At 36.4% G+C, this 24,323-nt stretch overlaps 1 protein-coding gene and 1 pseudogene across 1 annotated transcript in view; one reads left to right on the plus strand and one right to left on the minus strand.

The window, feature by feature from the left end:
* Positions 1–24,323, plus strand: part of METTL24 (methyltransferase like 24) — a 112,665-nt gene that overhangs the window by 39,888 nt on the left and 48,454 nt on the right. The window contains exons 3-4 of the mRNA XM_057740178.1: positions 601–740; positions 9,406–9,634. Of these exons, the coding sequence (XP_057596161.1) occupies positions 601–740; positions 9,406–9,634 (369 nt within the window). The remainder of the gene's footprint in view (positions 1–600; positions 741–9,405; positions 9,635–24,323) is intronic.
* LOC130855119 (40S ribosomal protein S8-like) lies at positions 15,884–16,526 on the minus strand (annotated as a pseudogene).

Raw genomic sequence — 24,323 nt, forward strand, 5'->3', positions numbered from 1 at the left:
TACTATTTTCACTTGACCCCAAGCTGTTTACCTTGGTTAACACACGCTACGTTTTTGGACCATGGTGGCCAGACCTTATCTGCCTGAGATAAGGAGTAAATAATCTTGTATCCTTCAAAGATCTATGCCCTTGGTCATATCTCACAACTTCTAATAGGAATGCTATGGGTAACAGACCTCTGTGGTTTGGGAGCACTGTTCTGCATGTCTGGAATGCCCATCCGGTCTCAGCCTCTTAGTCAACTTCTGCTCTTCCTTTAAGACTAACACACCTCTGCAGAGCCTTTCCTGACTTCTCCCTGCCTTCCTTGCTCCTGATTTGTTCTCCCCTGTACTCTCTGTGCACAAGGCTATAGCAGTTCTTAACTTCCCTTCAAACCCACCTCTAGTCTCTACTAGGTTGTTTGTAACCTAGTATTTGGAATTCCTCCAAGCATTTTATAGCAGTCTTGTGATTCCCTGGGGAAGGGAGCAGTTGGCAGTGGAGAAGGACATAACTCTCCCGTTATGGTTTTCAGGAACTGGGAAAACAGTAAGTCTCTGCCCGCCATCTATCATCCAGTGCTTTAAATTATTCCCATTGATTTCCAATCTTTACAGATTGCATGTGATCACATGAGCACAGACAGCCTGGCTACTGATTCCAGCCCTTCAAAAAAGCCCTGGTCAGTCTGTCTCGATGACAGGTTTGGCTTAGCTCTTCAAATGCACAACAAGCAGTGCCGCCTCTATTCTTTAGGGTAAGTACATTTTACAGCAGGAAGAAAGAAAAACAAAAACAAAAACAAAAAAACAATGCTCCTGCAGGCAGCCAAGGCTTTTTCAGCAACACAAATTATGAATGGTTGCAGGGTATAACAGGTGCTATGCTTCTTTTCCTGCCATGATTTCAGACTCATCTGTGTGACATGTAACTGTGGGCACTTGCAGAGCACCAGCAGGCAGGGCCACTTTCTCCCCCCTTCTGTTGGTAGTAAGTTGACAGCTTCCATTTCAGCATGATGATGATCCCCTTGGTGAAGCCAGTGATTCTCAGCTAGAATTAGAGCATTCTTATTAGAAATAGAAAAATATTAAGAATGCACCTAGAAAAAAAAAGAACAGTGAGTATATTAGAGATTTTATACTCAGTTATGATGGGTGACCCAAGAGAAATGGCCACTGTTGAATTTTTATGTTTTATGCCAATGGTAAATCTATGCATACCTTTACACTGAAAAAAGAAAGAGGGAACTCCTATGAAAATAATGAGATTTGTGAAAACTATGGGAAATATTCATATTCAATTATTCAGGCTGAAAATGATCTAAATGTACAAATAGATTTAGAGGGCTTTTCGTAAAAGGGTGAATATAAAATAATGAGACTATTTTACAAATACATCAGTATTCTTAAAAACAATCCTGAAATTTACAAATTATCTATGTCTCAAAAAAAAGCAGGAGAGGGTTATTTTTGTTTGGACTATCCTGTTGCGTCAACTCTAGAAGGTTAGGTTCTTGGGCAAGATCCCTGGGGTCCTTTACAAAATACTGGGGACTCTCACAAGTGTCATCTGCTTGTTCCTCATGGATAGGTTTCATCTCCGCTGTGATTTACGTTCAGGCTCATGAGTGACAACTGCCAACCAGAATCCTAGATGATAAGGATTCAGAGCTGACATTTGGGTGATGTGAAGGCCCACCCAAAGGTGCTAATGCATAGAGGATCACAATTGCTGTCAAACTTTACCAAATAGGAATTTTCAGTTATAGTCATTGTGGATTAAAAAGAACAGAAGTTTCAAATAAGAGTTTCAAGATAATGGAAACATTCTTCTATGGGTTAAATGAAGAGCCATGGTATATATCAGTGGAGTGTGGTACACAGTAGCCACTCAATATATATTTGCTACATAAAGATTGCTTGAGGTGAGAAGACTAAAAAGGGAAGCTGGTTTTGCCATGATTTAAACTGGGAGGCTGAAGATTAGAAAGTGAGTTGCTCAGCCAGCTGATTAGAACAGAGCTCTTTTTTCTGGGAGCCCACCAGCTATGTTGCAAGATTGGAGAAAGAATAGGAAACTGTGACAGTACAGTTTATTTTATATCATATTAAAAATGTATGAGAGTAGGTCATAAAAATAATTGCATAGTATTACATGCAAATTAGAGATCTCAGCTTTGTCCTATTTTCTTGCTCCAAACTGCCTTTATGTTTTGCTTAATATTTTACATCCCAGAATAATTTCATTTATAACTGAGTAAAACAAAACTGGGAAAATCATTTTCAGGGAAATTTTTCACGTTCCTTTTTGCTTTCCTTATACTTCAGAGCCATTAGATAAAGTTGTTCTGCTGTGAGATTTCAGATTATTACATGTAAAAAGTTAGTTTCTTATTTTCATTTAAATGTTCACTATTCAAAATCAACTTTGTAAAGAGCAGATAGGAACAGTTGAATTCCACTGGGAAAAAAAATGAATAGATTTTAAGGGCCAACATTTGATTCAAAACCTAACAATGTTTAATTGAAAACTGGAAACTAAAGAAAATATTTCTTATGCCTTAAAAAAGGATGCTTTGGATTATGGATGTTTATGTTGATTGTACTGTTACTCAGGATCGAGAGTCTTCTCAGATGAATTGCTTGCTTCAGGGGCAGGTAAATTGCTGACTGACAACATCTCAACTGATGCTGAGGGAAGAAAGAGACCTGCGCCAGAAGTGGTGGTCCTGAGGTGCAAGCATTTATGAGTGTTGGGATAATTGTGAGGTAGCTGGGGAGGGCAGGTGGCAGGTGGGTCATGGGGCCCTTACATCCAGGCAGTATGTGCTCCAAGCCCCAGGGCTGTGGCAGCCTTTCCTATCCTGAGCGTAATGGATGAAGCTGCAACTGGGGGTGACCTTGTGGGAGTAAGAGGAAGAAGGGATCTGAGGACATACTGATCAAAAAGCAGAGGCTAGATGCCCTCCTTCTGATCTGTGTTCCACCTTTCTTCCACCCCCAAGAACTGAAGCAGCTATCACCTCCACCTTCTCTCTGATGTCTGAAGTTTCTTTACTAGGAATCAACGCTTTTTATTCTGCAGTTAATGTAAAAGACATTTTTCTAGGAGAGTGTACTCTGAGTAAAGTTCAGTTGAAAATTTAAAGAAGATCCTTTTTAGTTTTGAAAAGGGGTAGAAGAGACCAATTAGGGTAGGGGAAGGCACTGAAAAGGAAGGTTATGTTACGGAGAAGGGGAAAGAGAAGTGAAGAGAGGCTGTGGGTTCACATGATAATATGGTCTACCGCAGGACTTCAGTTGGGGCCTGCCCTGAAAGTCTTCTTGTGGGTCAGGTGGAGGGGTGATGGTGGGGAGATGGTGGGGTGAGGATGAAGGTGGTAGCTAAAGTGAATTGGGAAAAATCACCTTTTTATCCTTCGTGTCAAAGATTATATTTCAGGGGTAGGAGTGGGAATAGAAGAGAAAAAAACATGAGAAGGGATAATACATAGGTAAATCTTTTTCATCTCTCCTTTAGTTCTCTGACATGTTGTGCCATTTGGTTTCAAGATAAATTTTCAGCGTGAGACAGAAGAAAATTTGATATATGATACATGGTTAGGCAACAAGAGCCAATATCTTGGGCAGAAAATCTGGGACTTCTGATCGCCCTGAGCATTTCAAGAGGAATGAATGAGCTCCAGAGCCAAATTTTTATCTTTTAATAGTTTAATTAGCACAGCAAGAGCTCAGATTCTATATGAATGGGGAATCAAAAAATCATGGACCCAAGGACACTTTTTAGACAATTTTATTTTCCTAATCACCCCCCCCCATGAAATTTTAATACTATAGATACACTGTATATTTGTTTATGTAACATATGTATTATCTATGCTTTTGACATAAAAAAGATTTTTTTTGGCCCTCAAGAATCAGTTTTTGCCCTCTTAGGGGCAAATTATTATCCCTGTTAAGAATATATGTTTTAGATGAAATCTTGTCATTTTATGCAATGTTATTTAATAAAAATTAATAATTGTAAAATATTTTAATCCACTATTCATTGTAATTTGTGCTTTGGAAAACCTATTTCTCCCTCTCTAGTAGTTGGCAGTTTACAGATCTAGATAATTATTTGGCCAGATTCTCCGGTTCCTGCTGGGATGAGGAATGGATGACTGAAACTCCTGGGGAAGACACTAAGTGTCTTACTTCTTCTAACCTTTCTGTCTTCAATGATGAGAGTTAAAAATTTTCCCTGTATCTGCTCTGATTTTATATTTTTAGTTTTTTAAATAGCTTTAAATTGAGATATAATTCATATACCACACAATTCATCCATTCAGAAGGGTACAATTCAGTGGTGTCTAGTCACCACAGTCAATTTCAGAACATTACCATCACCCCAAGAAGGCAGGTCTGTACCCAGTAGCAGTTACTCCCAATGCCCTGCAACCCTCTTTCATTTCTCAGTCCTAGGCAACAACTAATCCACTTTTTGTCTCTATGGATTCACCTATTCTGACCATTTCTGATACATGGAAGCATATAATATGTGGTGTTTTGTCTAGTTTTTTTTCATTTAGCATAATGCTTTCAAGGTTCATCCATGTTGTAATATGTATCAGTACTTCATTCCTTTTTACTGCCAAATAATAGTCCATTGTATGGATATACTACATTTTATTTATTCATTCATCAGCTGATAGACATTTAGGTTGTTTCCACTTTTTTGGCTGCTATGAATAATATTACTATGAACATTCATGTATGAGTTTTTGTGCAGATATGTGTTTTCATTTCCCTCGGTTATATACTATTTTATGTTCCCACCAGCAGTGTATAAAGATTCCAATTTCTCCACATTGTCATCAACACTTACTATTATTGGTCTTTTGATTATAGCCATCCTAGTAGATGTGAAATGGTATCTCACTATAGTTTTATTTTGTGTTTCCCTACTGGCTAATGATCTTGAGCATCTCTTCATGTGTTTATGCTCTGAGCTTTTGTTCTTAGGGAACATAAAGGATAGTCACCTTAATACTGTTAGAAATATTTTAAAAGAATAACCAAGGACTTGAAACTGTGCCACATCCATCTCTTCTACCCTTCAGTGGCATTGAAGGGCATGCAATTGCCAGCACTGCAGATAGTCCAAGGGACACTTATACAACATGGGAAAAGGCATCTCCTCCCTCAAGAACCTTTACTGCCATCTGCTGGATAATCATTATGGTGATTAGGAGTGATGCCCCCTAGAGTTGTTTAGTGCACAACCCACACACCCACACTTAGGGATCCTGGTTGTTGCTCTCTAAGACATCAGGAGAGGCGGGCCAAGATGGTTACTCTGTTATTCTACTATCTTTGAATGTTTAGCCCTGTAATCTACCCCCTTCCTATTTCCTCAACAAATCCCTCAGATTTGACGGCCCTTCTGTACTGAAGAGTTTGTTGTGATCTCAAACCTCTCCATTAACATACAGAATAATATTTATAAGCATCAGTTATATAATTTCTCTCTCCCCCATATAGAGGGATAGGTTACTGTCTTCATGAAGGCTTATGCCTTTAAATATATGTATTAACAGCTTAACTATTTCAAAAATGGGTTGTAGTAGGAATTGCTGATTGTCCCCCAATATTCATTCTTCCATTCTTCTTTGGTAACAGAACTCCTGAGTTTAACAGGGCACATGGCCACCTTGCCAAAGATTGCATATTCTAGCCTTCCTTGCAGCTACAAGTGGCCACATGACTAGCTTTGAGCAATGTGATATGAGTACAAGTGATTTGTGCAATTTCTAGGCCATGCCTCTAGGAGGAAAGGATGTGACCTTCACCTCTCCTTTTACTTTTCCTGGTGGCTGGAATGCAGTTGTGATGGCAGGAACTATAACAACTATCTTAGACCTTGAGGTAGAAGCCATATGATCATGATCTATATCTATATATATGCATATATATATTTCTATAAAGTAAAATTTTCTACAGCAAATTTTCTTTCCAATTAAATAAGAGCAGAAAATACTTTCCTTATAGACTAAATACATTTTTGCTATAAAAGATAATTTTATTTTACTTTGTTTACTATAGTTATTTGTTCAGAAATCTTTCTTTACTACTTACTAGTTTCTTCAGATCAAGGATCATGTTTAATTTATCTGTCTCTGGTGTCTAGTGCTCTATAAATATTTGTTAATATACATGAATAAGTCAGTGAAATGTAGCTCATTCCATGCCATGTTAATATTGTACTGTATATTTTGGGAATTCCAGACTCTATCTAATAGTTTTCTTTCACTTAGTGCAGCATTTTGTGAGTTTGTCTGTCATCATTTATCTGTCTCCTCAGCACTAGGGATTCAGAAATAAGCAAAATTGACAGAGCCCTTTACTTTATGGAGCTTTACTGTCTTGTAGCTGACAATTTCCTAGATCCCTAAGTTCACAAATATTCCTTCCGTGATTCTGTGTCCTGTGCTTATTTGCAGTGAGGTAGAGTGTAAACAGCACATGCTTTGGAACTACCTGGACTGGATTTGAGTCTTCATTTTACCCTTTAGGCCACTTTTTGCAACACCTATGTATATTAAATTTATTCTTCCTCTTGCTTTTTATACCTACCACAAACAACTAATTTAAACTAATTATAAAGAAGTGTCATTTTGAATAAATTAAAATAAGAATTACAGACTGATAAATAAATGTAGTTTATTACTTTCCAATACAGTACACATTATATATTGATATTTAGATTAAGTGGATTTTTTTCAGAAGTAGCATAACAAAAAATTTACAATATTTTTGTATTATTTAGTGTATCATACAAAATAATTCCTCCTCCTTATCTAATGATTAACTTATATGTATGTGTGTGTACTTATGATGTTTCTAATAGAGAACCCTTGTACATGTGTAGAAAATTTCTGGAACAAAACACAAAAAGTTGCTGACTATCACTGGAAATTGCTAAACTTCTAGGGGTAGGAAACTTTTACTTTTCATTTATAGTTTTATATGCAACTTGAACTTTTTCTAAGTGTATTTGTCATTTTTTAATCATAAGAAATTAGTTTAAATTGAAAACATATCAATATATAACATAGTGCCTTCCTAAAAAAATTAGTTACACAACTGTATGTGGTTAACTCTTAAAATTTTTTGAGGCCTTGCTTAAAATATATACATGTTTTACAGTGGAAAAATCTTTTCTTGAGATTATATTCTGAAAATTCACAAAAATTGTTTACATTTTTTTTAACTCTAGAAAACTTATATACAAATTATATTTAATGAGTACTTTTCTGACTAGTGTTTTGTTCTCTTAGTAAAGCTACAAAACTGCCATTTTCCCATTGGGTTCCATGTTTCCATGATAACACAGGTTTGCTCATCTCAATTTCAACAAGTTTTTGTTTTTTTTTTTTTTGGCCACACCATGTGGCTTTTGGGATCTTAGTTCCCTGACCAGGGATGGGACCTGGGCCTTTGCAGTGAAATCACAGAGTCCTAACCACAGGACCACCAGGGAATTTCAACAAATTCAATTAACTGAAAACTCCCCTGGGACAGGTGAATTCTATAAAATTCTGATCTTTATAGAAACAAATCTGTCTACTAAAAAATGCTTTGCAGTGTCTACTGCAACTCTTAGATTTACATTTAATGCCAGGTTTATTGGTTAGTTATTGCTGTATAACAAGTCACTTTATATTCAGCAGCTTAAAACCATTATTTATCATTGCTTACATGTCTGTAGATCAGTTGAGCATTAGTTGATCCAGGTCAGGCTTAACTGAGAGACTTTACTTCAGGCTGAGGTGGCTAAGGGCAGCTCTGTGTTTCATAGAAGGCCAGTGGATTGTCTGGGGGCATCCCTGCTTCTCATGTCTTTTAGTTTCCTGAGACCAGCAAGCTATCCAGGGTATGTTTTTATCACAATAATGGAACAAGATAGTGAACTAAATTTCTTGAAGCCTAGGATCAGGACTGGCATCATGTCCCTTTCTTCCAAAATGCAAGTCACATAGCCAAGCCAAAAAATCAAGGGGCAGATAAGGACACTCCATCCCTGATGAGCATGGCAGTAGTATGGATGAAGGGGTGAAGATTTAGGGCCAGTAAGTCAATATGCAACATCAGCTTTGATAATGAACAAATTGAGGGAAAGCCCAGATAGAGATTGCAATGGTCTGAACTGTGTGGGTTCAATAGGAAGCTGAAAATAGGAAACAGGATCTCTTGCGTAGAAGGAATGGGAGTTTTTATGAGAAGAGTGCTGAATCTTTTTCTAGCCGAAAGTATCAAAAGAATTATAGCTGAAGAATAGCAGGGGGCTGACATGACATGGATTCAGTGAGAATAAAGCAACACAGTGGGAATGAAAGGAAAGAACAAGGCAAATAGATTATTAAAAATGTCTGGATGGAAGATCTCTGTACTGAAGACATTTAAGTTAACTAAATTGTTACCTAATGAGCTTGTATATTTCCAAATTATAAAATAGTCTGAAATAGTAGAGTTTAAGAGAATGATGCATTTATGCACTGGCTTCAGGTTTGGCCAATGCATTGCAGATACTCTGAGATTTTGGTATCTTTAATCACATTTAATTGTAGTGTTTTGGGCAGAAACGTCATAATCACCATTACAAAAAAATCATCCTCTCTTGGTTAATTTCATGTTTTTCATGCAAAATGATGTTTTAATCAGTTATGAATCTTACATCACTACGTAAGGAATATTTCTGCATAAATTAAAAATTCATAAGTATATGAATATTCCACATGTGTTACCTAACTGGGTACTTAAGTACAATTAATTCATAATTTCTTCCCCTTGCTTATGTGAATTTAGGTGATATATCTCTTTCGCTTCTTGAGCACCAGATTCAGAAGAACCACATACGTCTGCCTTTTTAACTGTACTATTTAAAGCGTACTCCATTTCTAAGAAAGCAGCTGTTGTCTTTAAGTCAAACTGCATTCACAGCAGCATGGTCATTACAAGGAAGACAAATTACCTCTTTAGTATATTGCACCTCTCCCTAAGGGAATGGATGCTTGGACTTACATTTTTGACATAATTCTGAGAGAATCTTTTAAGACGACTAGTCTTCTTTGTTTCATTGCTACTATAGTTTATATCTTTTTAAAAAATCAACTTGATATGCTTCTGCATGTTTGAACATGTGATTCTCTGGTCTGCAGTTAGTACATAATTTCTCTCCTTTCTTTTACCCAGACGCTTTTAGCTTTAATACTTTTTGTGAAGGAAGGTTTATTGAATGTGTACAACCAGCCATGTGTTAAAACAGGAGAAGGCTTGATGTGGCTAAGAAAATTGGCCTTGGCACTGTCATTTTTGTCAATCGACATTTTTGCTCCATTATATGTTGTTGTTGTTGATTTCCATCCTCTTTCTTTTCAGGCTGGGGAGTGATGATACCCATTTTGAGGTCGGCATGGCCAACGATGGATGTGAGGTGCATCGTTTTGATCCTAGTGTTAAATCAGCTCATGTTCTGGAGAGTGAGCGTCTTTGGTATCACCGCTTGTCCATTGACTGGCGGGACCCCCATCCAGCTGTTGCTGCCCAAAAAGCGTATAGCAACACCAGAAAACTGGGAACCATTTTGAATGAATTTGGGCATCACAAGGTCAGAATTTTCATTTGATTTCATAGTTAAAGTGAACAAACTCATAAGCTTTTTTTTTTTTTTTTTAATGCAAACCAAGGATTGGATAGTTGAAGGTCCAGCTTTAACCTTACTGATCACTCATCATTATTTGTAGAGTCAGTTCTGTAGATATAAAATTTTGGCAAGGATAGAGATATTTAAATTGATTTCAAGATTTTAGTTGCTGTTGAGTAGTGGTAAGGTTTTGACCAAGACTAGGCAAAGAGAATAAAAAACTTACTTCTGGTGTGGGCTCAAAAGTACCATTTCCATTTGGCAATTGATTTTAAATTTCTAGATAGGGGGAACTACTTATGTTGGCTTTAAATACAAAAAATAATCAGAGCCAGGTTTATGCTTGATAAGAGATCGCTTGTGTACCATATTTCTCACAGTTGTTACAATGATTTTCAGTCTCCAGGCTCTTAAAGGTCAGAACGTATGTGTAGCTTTGATTAAAATGTACTTTGTAAAATTGAATGGACATTATATGTATTGCAACTGATATAATTATGTCAAAAGATGTCAAATCTCTACAAATATTTTATCGTGAATGGTTAGCAAAAGGAAACTCAATCTTTGAATTCTGTTTTTTGAAAGCAATTTTTAGTGTAGACATGACTAATTGCATTCTGAGGGTAGATACTAGAGAAGTTCTCCTGAGCGTAGTTGTCCTGCATTTGATTGCCAACCCTTCTTGGGCTTGGCCTATCTTGGCCTATTATTCCCAGCTGGAGATGGCATGTAATTTAGGACATGCCAGAATGGGTGTTCCTGAGATACAGTGTGCATGGAACTCAATTTTAAATATGAGTTCACTGCTTGATCTTTAATAAAAAGACTTCTCCTTTGCATTGTTCATTTTCCTCCTGCCCCCCCTCCTCTTCTTCTTTCTCTTTAAAAAAATCAAAAAAACAGAAAACAAAAACTTCCTTTAATTGGACAGAGGGAACTTCTTTAAGAACATCTTCAAAGAATTGCTGTTCTTTTAACATGTGCTTTGAATTTTGTATTTGTATTTGTATTTGCCATTGAGAGTAACTAGCATTTAATAGCTAGAAGCCTTAGTGAAACACATCATATAGGATTTTTTTGGGTAAAATCTTTGAACAGAACCCAGAGAAGTGGGAGCATTTTCCAGAACTTTGTTTTTGCTGCTTGTTACCATCATAGACATGATTTTTTACAGCTGAAAATTACAGGCTTGACCCTCTAACATGTCAACTCTAGATTATTCAAACAGCTAACTACTGATTCTTTGCGTTCATTTAGGAGTCTTGCTGCCCCCACACCCCTTAATGCTTTTTATTTCCTGGCCCTCCACCCCCATTCTTCAGAGAAAAGACTGAGTAGAGAAAAGAGGTGAAAGCAAAGCCATTCTGCTTTTTTTTTTTTGATAATATTTTAGACAAAGATTTGGTAATTGTGAGGATAAAATGAGACTTCTAAAAATGATCCGTGGATGTAATTTATCTGTACCACATTTTGTATGAAAAATGTGTTTTCAGATAACCAAGTAAGCACTTGAATTGTGCTCATTTAACACCATGGGAGCTGCAGTGGGCAAACCTTTATGCTGTGGCTGAAGCATGATACCCTTTACGACACTGCTCCCAAGACAGCAGAAACATTTACAGTGATATCTAAAAAGGATGAGTGTTTTAAAGGACTTTTTAATATTCCTAGGGCTATTATTTTTACTGAAAACACTAATAATGACACAAAAATGGTAATTTTATGTTATGTGTATTTTACCACAATAAAAAAAAATGGAGGAAAAAAACCCGTAAATAATGATAGTAATCTGGCTCAGAATGGCCAGGTGTATATTTGCCGCTTAAAAAAAAAGTCCCTTGTTGAAAATTTAAAAGATACTGATATTCTTTCATAGAGATTTTTTGGATGAATGCTTTAAAACAAAAACAACAAAAACTAAAGCCATTGGTGAGTGATTGCTTCCATTAGGAACATGCTTCTAGGAGCTACGTGGTGCCAGATAAAAGGAAACCTTGTTTCTGGCCTGCAGCAGGCAAGATCTGTTTTCATTTTTCTGCATGTGTACAGACTCTGGTAAATAAGATGTAGCTCTGGCAAGGGAAACAAATAGGAAAAAAAAAAAAACACACTAAAAACTGTCAGTGCTTTTGTCTTGCTTTCTTCACTCATTTTTCCTGAAAGTGACTGTAGAAACCAAAGGGGTTTTGTTGTTTTGTTTTCACTTCATGACTTTAAAATATCTCATATAGTTTTGGGATGTTTTCCATTTTAAGCAGTTATTTTTCTTCTTCTCTTTAGCCATACCTAGATTCCAGCCACTCAGGCAAAAATGTAGGCAAAAAAGAAAGGCAGAATTTTGAGATGGTGACAGTAAGATGCATATGGCTTTCATACTGCTTTTAAAACTCTTGGGTAATTTTAACTTCAAATTGTAAATCAAAAAACCTTTCAAAGCATCAAGTGAGAGCAGCTGTATCAGCAAAAGCAAGTGCACAAGAAGCCCCAGTCTGTCAGGGAGTAATATCACCTGGATCCAGCATTATTTGGAATGATTAACTGCCTTCTCTTGGCTGAAGTGCTGGTTGCTGTAACTACACATAAGAATTTTTCTATCATGTGACTAGAAATATAGAATCTGAGATTTCTGCTTATATTAATCATAATGAATGCTTTTTTTCTAGAGACTTTATTACACAGAGTATCCTAAATGATCCAGGCTAGTTAATGAGAATTATTATTTTCTGTTATCATAACCATGCTGATGATGATATGAAAAATAGGAGTTTACCTCTGTAAGCTCATTAGTCTAGGTTTGAGGCATGGGTCCTCTCCTTGGTTTTTGGCATTGGCAAGTCATTTAACCTTTCTGGCGTTCAGTTTGATTGTCAGAAAAATGGGGACAATGATACCACCTAAATTTCTCTGGAAATTGCTAACTGCACCTAATTCTAGTCAAGTGTTTTTAATGAAAGCTTTGTGTGAAATTGAAGGGAATTGGTCCTTCACACTTGGTCATAGAAGAACTATTATTGTTTGCTGCCTCAGGGCACTGAAATGCTTTGCTGGTGATTGTATAGAAAGTAAATCCCATACTGTATAGACATGAAATAAGCTGCTGTTAATTAATTCAGAGCAGATGTAGACCACAGGGTTGGGGTTGCCAGTCAGATGATGCAGGTGGAGCTGGACTTCCTGCATATTCAGTCCTGGGGGGCAGGTCCTCCCTCACCCAGGATGCTGTCCTTGAGGCTGAGAGTCCACTTGGACTCTGAAAGGAATGTCACTTACTGCCTCCCTAGGCAGAGAGCCCGCTATTAATTGCAAAATAGCTGTTGTGTGGTTGGTGCTGTGTTTAAGAGAATGTGAGCTTTGAAATTAAACCACAAAAAGATTCCCTTCTCTTCTTGCTTATCGAGTTTGCAAGTATAAACAATATATTGATACTGCCCTACATTGAAATGCTTGTTGGAAATACTATTCACACTTTGCTGTTGGAAATGGAAGATGATATGTTCTTCCAAGAAGAACATTCGACCATGTGTATATATTATGTCAATTTTATTTCTAGAAATCGTCTTTGCCTTAAATTCTGTTTTGTCTGCTGTTAGTTCTGCCGTACCAGCTTTTTCTGGGATACGTTTTATATGAAATGCTATTTTAGAGTCCTTTATTTTTATATTTTTTGGATACAGTTTTAGTTTATGTGTAGCCTATGAAAGTGACATATTCAGTATAGGTCTGTATTGTGTTTTTAAATCCAATCTGATAGTCTGTCTTTAAACAGGTGTGTTTAATTCACTTTTCCTTATATTGATTGTGATTAGTGGTGTATTAGACAAATTCCAATTCTTTTAAATTGGGCTTTTTTATTTTTTTATACTTTTATTGTTTGTTTTCTTGCCAAAGCTTGTTTGTTTTTTTACTCTTCATGGTTGCCCTTAAATTTTATTTTTTTAATTTTAATTTTTTAGTATATATTTTATTTTTAAAATATATTTATTTATTTATTTATTTGCCAGGTCTTAGTTGTGGCATGTGGGATCCTTAGTTGTGGCATGTGAACTCTTAGTTGTGGCATATGAGATCTAATTCCCTAACCAGGGATCAAATCCAGGCCCCCTGCATTGGCGGCATGGAGTCTTAGCCACTGGACACCAGGAAAGTCCCACCCTTAAATTTTAAATGTATATAATTAACTATAAAATTTTAAGACGTGTCAAATTATTCAGTATCAAACATCATAGCAAATTAACTACCCGTTGAACATGAGCCCCACGTTGCTATTATCTGGAGTTCTAGTTTTACCTTTTAAAAATTTTCATATTTTCTTTTCAAAAAATGTGAACATAAAAGTTGCAAGTAATGAGAATAAGAATAATACAATGAACTCTCACATGTTCTTTACTGAAATTCATCAATTATTAATATTTTGCCACATTTGCCCTCTCTCTCATTTGTATAAGTATTATATTTGTATTCAGCTATTGTCTCTGCAGATTTTTAAAAAACTCACTGGAAAGGAATAGATGGCTACTTTTATAATACACCTATCTATGCATATGAATTTAATCCGTTTGTACTTGTGATTGCTGATATATTTGGATTAATTGAATCTTACTTTTATATATCTCAGTTGGCATCATGATTAATATGGGAACAATGGAAATATCCTTATTAAAGTCAGGGAAAAATAAGGATACCTGTCATTATCATTTAAAAAAACTGGATTAGAGCTCTTTTTTTAAAAAAAATTTCTTATTTTGAGATAATTATAGATTTGCATTCACTTGTAAGAAACAATACAGAATTTCCATGTACCTTTTCCCAATGGCAAACCTATAGTATAATATCACAGCCAGGATATTGACAATGATGCAGTTCAGATACAGACCATTTCTAGTACCGTCAGGATCATGTGACGTTTTTACAGCCACACCTACCTTCCTTTTTCCCACCTCTTTCCCTAGCCCCTGATAACTTATCTGTTTTCCATTTCTATAATTTTGTCATTTCAAGAATGTTATATAAATGAAATTGTACAGTGTATAATCACCATTGTTATTTAACTCAGTTCCTAAGATAATAGGTAACACAATTGGAAAAGAGAAAGAATTTTAGGGGTAAAATTTAGGAAGAAGGAGGTAAAACATTGTTATATGCATATGTATTATTTATTATTATTATTATTGGAGCACCCATTATTGGTAGATAATATGATTGTATACTGGAAAACTCAGAAGAATCTAATGAAAAACTATCAAACAATAAGAGAATTTAATGAGTTATTTCAGTTTAGTATACAAAAGTTAAGAATGTATGCTTTTATGAATAACTGGAATATATAAAGGAAGAGAAGACACCATTTACAAAAGCAACTAAAAAGGACAAAAATAAACTTAAGACATGTGCAGGATCTATAAGAAGGAAACTATATTCAAGAATTTAAAAGAAGACTTGAACAAATTCAGAAGCATAGCGTGTTCTCGGATACAAGGACTCATCATCATAATGATTTAATCTTTCTTATGTTAATCTATTCATTTAACATGATCCCACTAAAATAGTAGAATTGCCAGTAGAATTTTTTTTTTTTTTTTTGTAGAATGAGATAAGCTGATTCTAGAGTTCATATTGAATTAACAAGCAAATATAGCCAATCAAATTCTGGCAAAGAAGAGTAATAAAGGATATTGACTAGCTCTATGAGATATTAAAATTCTTATAAAATTAAAATTCTTGTAAATCTATAATAATTAAAGAAAGGGGTACATTTGCATTAATAAATAGATTAATGGACAGAATTTAAAAATCCATAAGTATCAATATATGTTGGGTATTTATCCCTTATCAGTCATATCCTTTGCAAATATTTTCTCCCATTTAGTAGGTTGTTTTTTTGTTTTGACGATGGTTTTCTTTGCTCTGCAAAAACTTTTAAGTTTAATTAGGTCCCATTTGTTTATTTTTGCTTTTGTTTCCTTTATTTCAGGAGACACATCCAAAAAAATATTGCTGCAATTTATGTCAAAGAGGATTCTGCCTATGTTTTCTTTTAGGAGTTTGATAGTTTGATAGTACCTTGTCTTTCATTTAGGTCTTTAATTTAGGTCTTTAATTCATTCTTTTACATGTAGCTGTACAGTTTTCCCAGTACCACTTACTGAAGAGACTTTTTTCTTTTTCTTTTTCTTTTTTTTTAGAACCACAAACATATTTATTACATAGCTAAGATAGGAGGGAAGAGGATTTATTTGCCTTTCCGGGCCTTGATTTTCCTCAGATAGAACTCCAGCTCCCTTCCCTCTAGCACATAGCCATCTGCTTGGCCATACTGGCCTGGTTTTGAAGTGATGCATGCAAGAAGCTTGTCCTGCTGGAACTGCTCCTCTAGAAGACTGCTGATTTTGGCATTCTTTTTCCTTTGATCATATTTCTTCTGAATTTTCTTTGATCATTTTTTATTTAAAATCTCTTCCTCCTCACTCGTCAGCTTGTCTCCCTTCTTGTGGCCCAGAGGCAGGGCATAGTGGGACTCGCACCACTGTTGGTACGGTGTGCTGTCAATGAGCACAATGCAGTTCTTCATCAGGTCTTGGTATGGACCAGTTCATTGTTGGATGCATTTGTAGACAGCATCAATTCTCCTTGTCTTGTGCGTACAACACTCTGTGCCCCAGGAGAAGTTCCCCACATCCAGCCTCAAGGCCCAGTAATTCTTGTTGCCTCCCTGCACACGAACTGTGTGTGTGCAGCAGGGGTCAATCTTGGTGCTGGTGGAGTGTCCCAGCTCATACTTCTGCTTCTTGTGGTAGGGCTTTCTCTTGCCCCCAGTCTTGTGATGCTTGTGCCACGTGTCCTGAGAGATGCCAGTCATTCAGCATTGACAAGAAAGAGCTGTCTTTTCTCCTTTGTATATTCTTGCCTCCTTTGTTGCACATTAATTTACTGTAAGTGTGTGCCTTTATTTCTGGGCTTTCTATCCTGTTCCATTGATGTATGTATCTGTTTTTGTGCCAGTATCATACTGTTTTGATTACTGTAGCTTTCTAGTATAGTCTGAAGTCAGGGAGTGTGATTCTTGCAACTCTGTTCTTTCTCAAGATTGTTTTGGCTATTCAGGGTCTTTTGTGTTTTCATATAAATTTTAAAATTATTTGTTTTATTTCTGTGAAAAATGCAATTGGTATTTTGATAGGGTTTGCATTGAGTCTGTAGATTGCCTTGGGTAGTACAGTTGTCTTAACAATATTGATTCTTCCAATCCAAGAACACAGCATATCTTTCCATCTGTGTCATCTTCAGTTTCTTTCATCAGTGTCTTATAGTTTTTGGAGTACAGGTCTTTTGCCTCTTTAAGTAGGTTTATCCTTAGGTATTTATTCTTTTTTTTTTTCCTCCACTTCTTTAAGAACTTTTATTGAGATACAATTGACATACAGTAAACTGCATATATATATATATATATATTAATTTATTTTTATACCTTCATTGGCCTTTTTTTTAAGAATTTTTATTGATACAATTGACATACAATAAACTGCATATATTTAAAATGTAAAAATTGATATTTTTTTTCTTAGTCATGTATATATGGCAATCCCAATCTCCCAATTCATCCCACCCCAATCCTCCCTGCTTTCCCCATTTGGTGTCCATATGCTTGTTCTCTACATCTGTGTCTCTATTTCTGCCATGCAAACCAGTTGATTTCTACCATTTTTCTATATTCCACACACATGTGTTAATATATGACTTTTTTTTCTATTTCTGACCCACTTCACTCTGTATGACAGTCTCTAGGTCCATCCATGTCTCTACAAATGTCCCAATTTCATTCCCTTTTATGGCTGAGTAATATTCCCTTGTATATATGTACCACATCTTCTTTATCCATTCATCTGTTGATGGACATTAAGGTTGCTTCCATGTCCTGGCTATTGTAAATAGTGCTGCAGTGAACACTGGGGTGAATGTGTCTTTTTGCATTATGGTGTTCTCTGGGTATATGTCCAGTAGTGGGATAGCTGGGTCATATGGTAACTCTATTTTTAGTTTTTCCAGGAACCTCCATACTATTTCCCATAGTGGCTGTATCAATTTACATTCCCACCAACAGTGCAAGAGGATTCCCTTTTCTCCACACCCTCTCCAGCATTTACTGTTTGTAGATTTTCTGATGATGCCCATTCTAACTGGTGTGAGGTGATATCTCATTGTCGTTTTGCTTTGCATTTTTCTAATAATTGGTGATGTTGAGCATCTTTTCATGTGTTTGTTAGCCATCTGTATGTCTTCTTTGGAGAAATGTCTATTTAGTTTTTCAGCCCATTTTTTGATTGGGTTGTTTGTTTTTTTGATATTGAGCTGCATGCACTGTTTATATATTTTGGAGATTAATCCTTTGCCTGTTGACTTGTTTGCAAATATTTTCTCCCATTCTGAGGGTTGTCTTTCATCTTGCTCATAGTTTCCTTTGCTGTGCAGAAGCTTTGAAGTTTCATTAGGTCCCACTTATTTATTTTTGTTTTTATTTCCATTGCTCTAGGAGCTGGGTCAAAAAAGATCTTGCTGTGATTTGTGTCAAAGAGTGTTCTTCCTATGTTTTCCTCTAGGAGTTTTATAGTGTCTGGCTTTACATTTAGGTCTTTAATCCATTTTGAGTTTATTTTTGTGTATGGTGTTAGGGAGTGTTCTAATTTCATTCTTTTACATGTAGCTGTCCAGTTTTCCCAGCACTACTTATTGAAGAGGCTGTCTTTTCTAATTGTATATCCTTGCCTCCTTTGTTATAGATTAGTTGACCATAGTTTATCTCTGGGCTTTCCATCCTTCCATTGATCTATATTTCTTTTTTTGTGCCAGTACCATATTGTCTTGATTACTGTAGCTTTGTAGTGTAGTCTGAAGTCAGGGAGTCTGATTCCTCCAGCTCCATTTTTTTCTCTCAAGACTGCTTTGGCTATTTGGGGTCTTTGGTGTCTCCATACAAATTTTAGGATTTTTTGTTCTAGTTCTGTAAAAAATTCCATTGGTAATTTGATCGGGATTGCATTGAATCTGTAGATTGCTTTGGGTAGTATAGTCATTTTCACAATGTTGATTCTTCCAATCCAAGAACATGGTATATCTCTCCATCTGTTTGTATCATCTTTGATTTCTTTCATCAATGTCTTATACTGTTCTGAGTACAGGTCTTTTACCTCCTTAGTTAGGTTTATTCCTAGGTATTTTATTCTTTTGTTGCAATGGTGAATGAAATTGTTTCCTTAATTTCTCTTTCTGATCTTTCATTATTGGTGTATAGAAATGCAAGAGATTTCTGTATGTCAATTTTGTATCCTGCGACTTAACCAAATTCATTGATTAGCTCAAGTAGTTTTCTGGTGGCATCTTTAGGATTTTTTGTGTATGGTATCATGTCATCTGCGAACAGTGACAGTTTTACTTCTTCTTTTCCAGTTTGGATTCCTTTGATTTCTTTGTCTTCTCTGATTGCTGTGGCAAGGACTTCCAAAACTATGTTGAATAGTAGTGGCAAGAGTGGACATCCTTGTCTTGTTCCTGATCTTAGAGGGAATGCTTCCAGTTTTTCACCATTGAGAATGATGTTTGCTGTGGGTTTGTCATATATGGCCTTTATTATGTTGAGGTAGGTTCCCTCTCTGCCCACCTTCTGGAGAGTTTTTATCTTAAATGTGTGTTGAATTTTGTCAAAAGCTTTTTCTGCATCTATTGAGATTATCGTGTGGTTTTTATCCTTCAGTTTGTTAATATGGTGTATCACATTGATTGATTTGCATATATTGAAGAATCCTTGCATTCCAGGGATAAACCCCATTTGATCGTGGTGTATGATCCTTTGAATGTGTTGTTGGATTCTGTTGGCTAGTATTTTGTTGAGGATTTTTGCATCTAAATTCATCCATGATATTGGTCTGTAGTTTTCTTTTTTTGTAGTATCTTTGTCTGGTTTTGGTATCAGGGTGATGGTGGCCTCATAGAATGAGTTTGGGAGTGTTCCTTCCTCTGAAATTTTTTGGAAGAGTTTGAGAAGAATGGGTGTTAGCTCTTCCCTAAATGTTTGATAGAATTCACCTGTGAATCCATCTGGTCCTGGACTTTTGTTTGTTGGGAGATTTTTAATCACTGCCTCAATTTCTGTGCTTGTGATTGCTCTGTTCATATTTTCTATTTCTTCCTGATTCAGTCTTGGGAGAATCTGTCCATTTCATCCAGGTTGTCCATTTTATTGGCGTATAGTTGCTTGTAGTAATCTCTTATGGTGCTTTTTATTTCTGTGGTGTCTGTTGTAACTTCTGTTTCATTTCTAATTTTATTGATTTGAGTCCTCTCTCTCTTTTTCTTGATGAGTCTTGCTGAAGGTTTATCAATTTTGTTTATCTTCTCAAAGAACCAGCTTTTAGTTTTATTGATTTTTGCTATTGTTTTTGTTTGTTTCTATTTCATTTATTTCTGCTCTGATCTTTATGATTTCTCTCCTTCTACTAACTTTGGGTTTTGTTTGCTTTTCTTTTCTAGTTTCTTTAGGTGTAAGATTAGATTGTTTATTTGGGATTTTTCATGTTTCTTGAGGTAAGATTGTATTGCTATAAACTTCCCTCTTAGAACTGCTTTTGCTGCATCCCATAGGTTTTGGATCATTGTGTTTTCATTGTCATTTGTCTCTAGATATTTTTTGATTTTCTCTTTGATTTCTTCAGTCATCTCTTGGTTATTTAGTAGTGTATTTTTTAGCCTCCATGTATTTGTGTTTTTTTACAGTTGTTTTCTTGTAATTGATTTCTAATCTCATAGTGTTGTTGATATGATTTCAATTTTCTTGAATTTACCAAGGCTTGATTTGTGACCCAGAATGTGATCTATCCTGGAGAATGTTCCATGTGCACTTGAGAAGAATGTGTAATCTGCTGTTTTTGGGTGTAATGTCCTATAGATATCTATTAAATCAAGCTGATTTATTGTGTCATTTAAAGCTTGTGTTTCCTTTTTAATTTTCTGTCTGGATGCTCTGTCCATTGGTGTCAGTGGGGTGTTAAAGTCCCCCGCTATTATTGTGTTACTGTTGATATCCTCTTTTATAGTTGTTAGCATTTGCCTTATGTATTGAGGTGCTCCTATATTGGGTGCATATATATTTACAATTTTTATCTCTTCTTCTTGGATTGATCCCTTGATCTTTATGTAGTTTCCTTTCTTGTCTCTTACAACATTTTTTATTTTAAAGTCTATTTTATCTGATATGGGTATCACTACTCTAGCTTTCTTTTGATTTCCATTTGCATGGAATACCTTTTTCCATCCCCTCACTTTCAGTCTGTATGTGTCCCTAGGTCTGAAGTGGGTCTCTTGTAGACAGCATATATATGGGTCTTGTTTTTGTATCCATTCAGCCAGTCTGTGTCTTTTGGTTCGTGCATTTAGTCCATTTACATTCAAGGTAATTATCGATATGTACGTTCCTATTACCATTTTCTTAATTGTTTTTTTGTTGTTTTTGTAGGTCCTTTTCTCCTCTTGTATTTCCCACTTAGAGAAGTTCCTTTAGCATTTGTTGTAGGGCTGGTTTGGTGGTGCTGAATTCTCTTAGCTTTTGCTTGTCTGTAAAGGTTTTGATTTCTCCATTGAATCTGAATGAGATCCTTGTTGGGTAAAGTATTCTTGGTTGTACGTTCTTCCTTTTCATCACTTTAAATATATCATGCCATTCCCTTTTGGCTTGCAGAGTTTCTGCTGAGAAATCAGCTGTTAACCTTATGGGAGTTCCTTTGTATGTTATTTTTCATTTTTCCCTTGTTGCTTCTAATAATTTTTCTTTGTCTTTAATTTTTGTCAGTTTGACTACTATATGTCTTGGCATGTTTCTCCTTGGGTTTATCCTGCCTGGGACTCTCTGCACTTCCTGGACTTGGGTGGCTATTTCCTTTCCCATGTTAGGCAAGTTTTTGACTATCATCTCTTCCAGTATTTTCTTGGGTCCTTTCTCTCTCTCTTCTCCTTCTGGGACCCCTATAAGGCAAATGTTGGTGCATTTAATGTTGTCCCAGAGGTCTCTTAGGTAGTCTTCATTTCTTTTCATTCTTTTTTCCTCATTCTTTTCCGCATCAGTGATTTTCACCATTCTGTCTTCCAGGTCACTCATTCACCCTTCTGCCTCAGTTAATCTGCTATTGGTTCCTTCTAGTGTATTTTTCATTTCAGTTATTGTATTGCATATCTCTGTTTGTTTGTTCTTTAATTCTTCTAGGTCTTTGGTAAACTTTTCTTGCACCTTTTAGATCTTTGCATCTAGTCTTTTTTCAAAGTCCTGGATCATCTTCACCATCATTAGTCTGAATTCTTCTTCTGGAAGGGTGCCTATCTCCACTTCATTTAGTTGTTTTTCTGGGGTTTTATCTTGTCCCTTCATCTGGTACAAAGTCCTCTGCCTTTTCATTTTCTCTATCTTTCTGTGGCTGTGATTTTCAGTTCCACAGAATGAAATACTGCTGATACTGCTTGATACTGCTGTCTGCCCTCTTATGGAGGAAGCTATCTAGGAGGCTCACGGGTGCTTCCTGATGGGAGGGACTGGTGGTGGGTAGGGGTGGGTGTTGCTTTGGTGGGCAGAGCTCAGTAAAACTTTAATCTGCTTGTCTGGCAATGGGTGGGCTGCGTTCCCACCCTGTCGGTTGTTTGGCCTTAGGTGACCCAGCACTGGAGATTATAGGCTCTTTGGCAGGGCTAGTGGTGGACTCCAGGAGGGGTCATGCCAATGAGCACTTCCCAGAACCCCTGCCGCCAGTGTCCCTGTCCCCGTCCCCGTGGTGAGCCACAGTTGCCCCCCACCTCTGCAGGTAACCCTCCAACACCAGCAGGTAGGTCTGGTTCAGTCTCCAATGGGGTCACTACTCTTACCCCCTGGATTCTGGTGTGCACACTACTTTTTGTGTGCCCTCCAAGAGTGGAGTCTCTGTTTCCCCCAGTCCTGTGGAGGTCCCGCAGTCAAATCCCTCTGGCATTCAAAGTCTGATTCTCTGGGGATTCCTTCTCCCATTGCTGGACCACTGGCAGGTTGGGAAGCCTGATGTGGGGCTCAGAAATCTGAATTTAGTGGGTGGACTTCTGTGGTATAACTGTTCTCCATTTTGTGAGTCGCCCACCCAGTGGTTATGGGATTTGATTTTATCACGATTGCACCCCTCCTGCCATCTCATTGCAGCTTCTCCTTTGTCTCTGGATGTGGTGTGTCTTTTTTGGTGAGTTCCAGTGTCTTTCTGTCGATGATTGTTCAGCAGTTAGCTGTAATTCTGGTGCTCTTACAAGAGGGAGTGGGCACACATCCTTCTACTTCGCCATCTTGAACCGTCTCCGAGGGTGTATATTTCTTAGAGCCACTAATCACCACTGACTCTTGGTGGGCCCACTGACTCTGGGTGGGCTATTCTTTTTGATATGATGGTAAATGGTATTGTTTCCTTAATTTCTCTTTCTGGTACTTCATTGTTAGTGTATACAAATGCAACTGATTTCTGTATGTTAATTTTATATCCTGCAGATTTACTAAACTCATTGATGAACTCTGATAGTTTTCCAGTGTCATTTTTAGGATTTTCTATATATAGTATCATGTCATCTGCTAACAGTGACAGTTTTACTTCTTCCTTTCCAATCTGGAAGGAATTCCACTCCTGGGTATATACCCAAAATAAACAAGAACAATAATTCAAAAAGATACATACACCCCAATGTTCATAGCAGCATCATTACAATTGCCAAGGCAAGGAAACAGTCTAAGTGTTCATCAGCAAATGAATGGATAAGGAAGATACCACACACACACACACACACACACACACACACACAGTGGAATACTACTCACTCATAAAAAAGAATGAGATTTTGCCATTTCAGCAACATGGATGACCATTGAGGGCATTATGCTAAGTGAAATAAATCAGACAGAGAAAGACAAATACTGTATGATATCACTTATATGTGGAATCTTTAAAATACAACAAACGAGAATAAACTAGTGGTTACCAGTGGATGGAGGGGCAATATGAGGGTGGGAGAGTAGGAGGTACAAACTACTGGGTGTAAGATAGGCTCAAGCATGTATTGTACAACATGGGGTATATAGCAAATATTTTGTAATAATTGTAAATGGAAAGTAACATTTAAAAATTGTGTAAAAAATCATGGAGTAAGGATGTCATAAAAGAAAGAATGATTAATTTGATTACATGTAAATATAAAATTTCTACACAGTAAAAATGCCAAAAGCAAAATTAAAAGGCAAATAACAAACTGAAAATTATTTACAACTCATTTCATAAGCAGAGAGCTAATTTCACTGGTATGTGAGAGCTTTAACAGATCAATAAGGAAAAGATTACCAAATTAATAGAAAATTTGATAAAGACTGAAAAAGTAGTTCACAAAAAAGGAAATATAAATGGCCCATGAAAAAGTATTTAAACTTGCTCATAGTATTAGAAATGCAAATGAAACTAACCTTAGATACAATATTCTCATGCATCAGATTATCAGATATAAAAAGTGGCATGGATGTAACTCAGAGCAGTCTTTATGCAAGACTGTTTGGCAATATCTGTTACATTGCAGGTGCAAATACCTTTTAATCTATCAATTTTACCTCTATGAATTTGCC

This window comes from Hippopotamus amphibius, chromosome 6, assembly GCF_030028045.1.
Source record: "Hippopotamus amphibius kiboko isolate mHipAmp2 chromosome 6, mHipAmp2.hap2, whole genome shotgun sequence".
NCBI lineage: Eukaryota > Metazoa > Chordata > Mammalia > Artiodactyla > Hippopotamidae > Hippopotamus > Hippopotamus amphibius.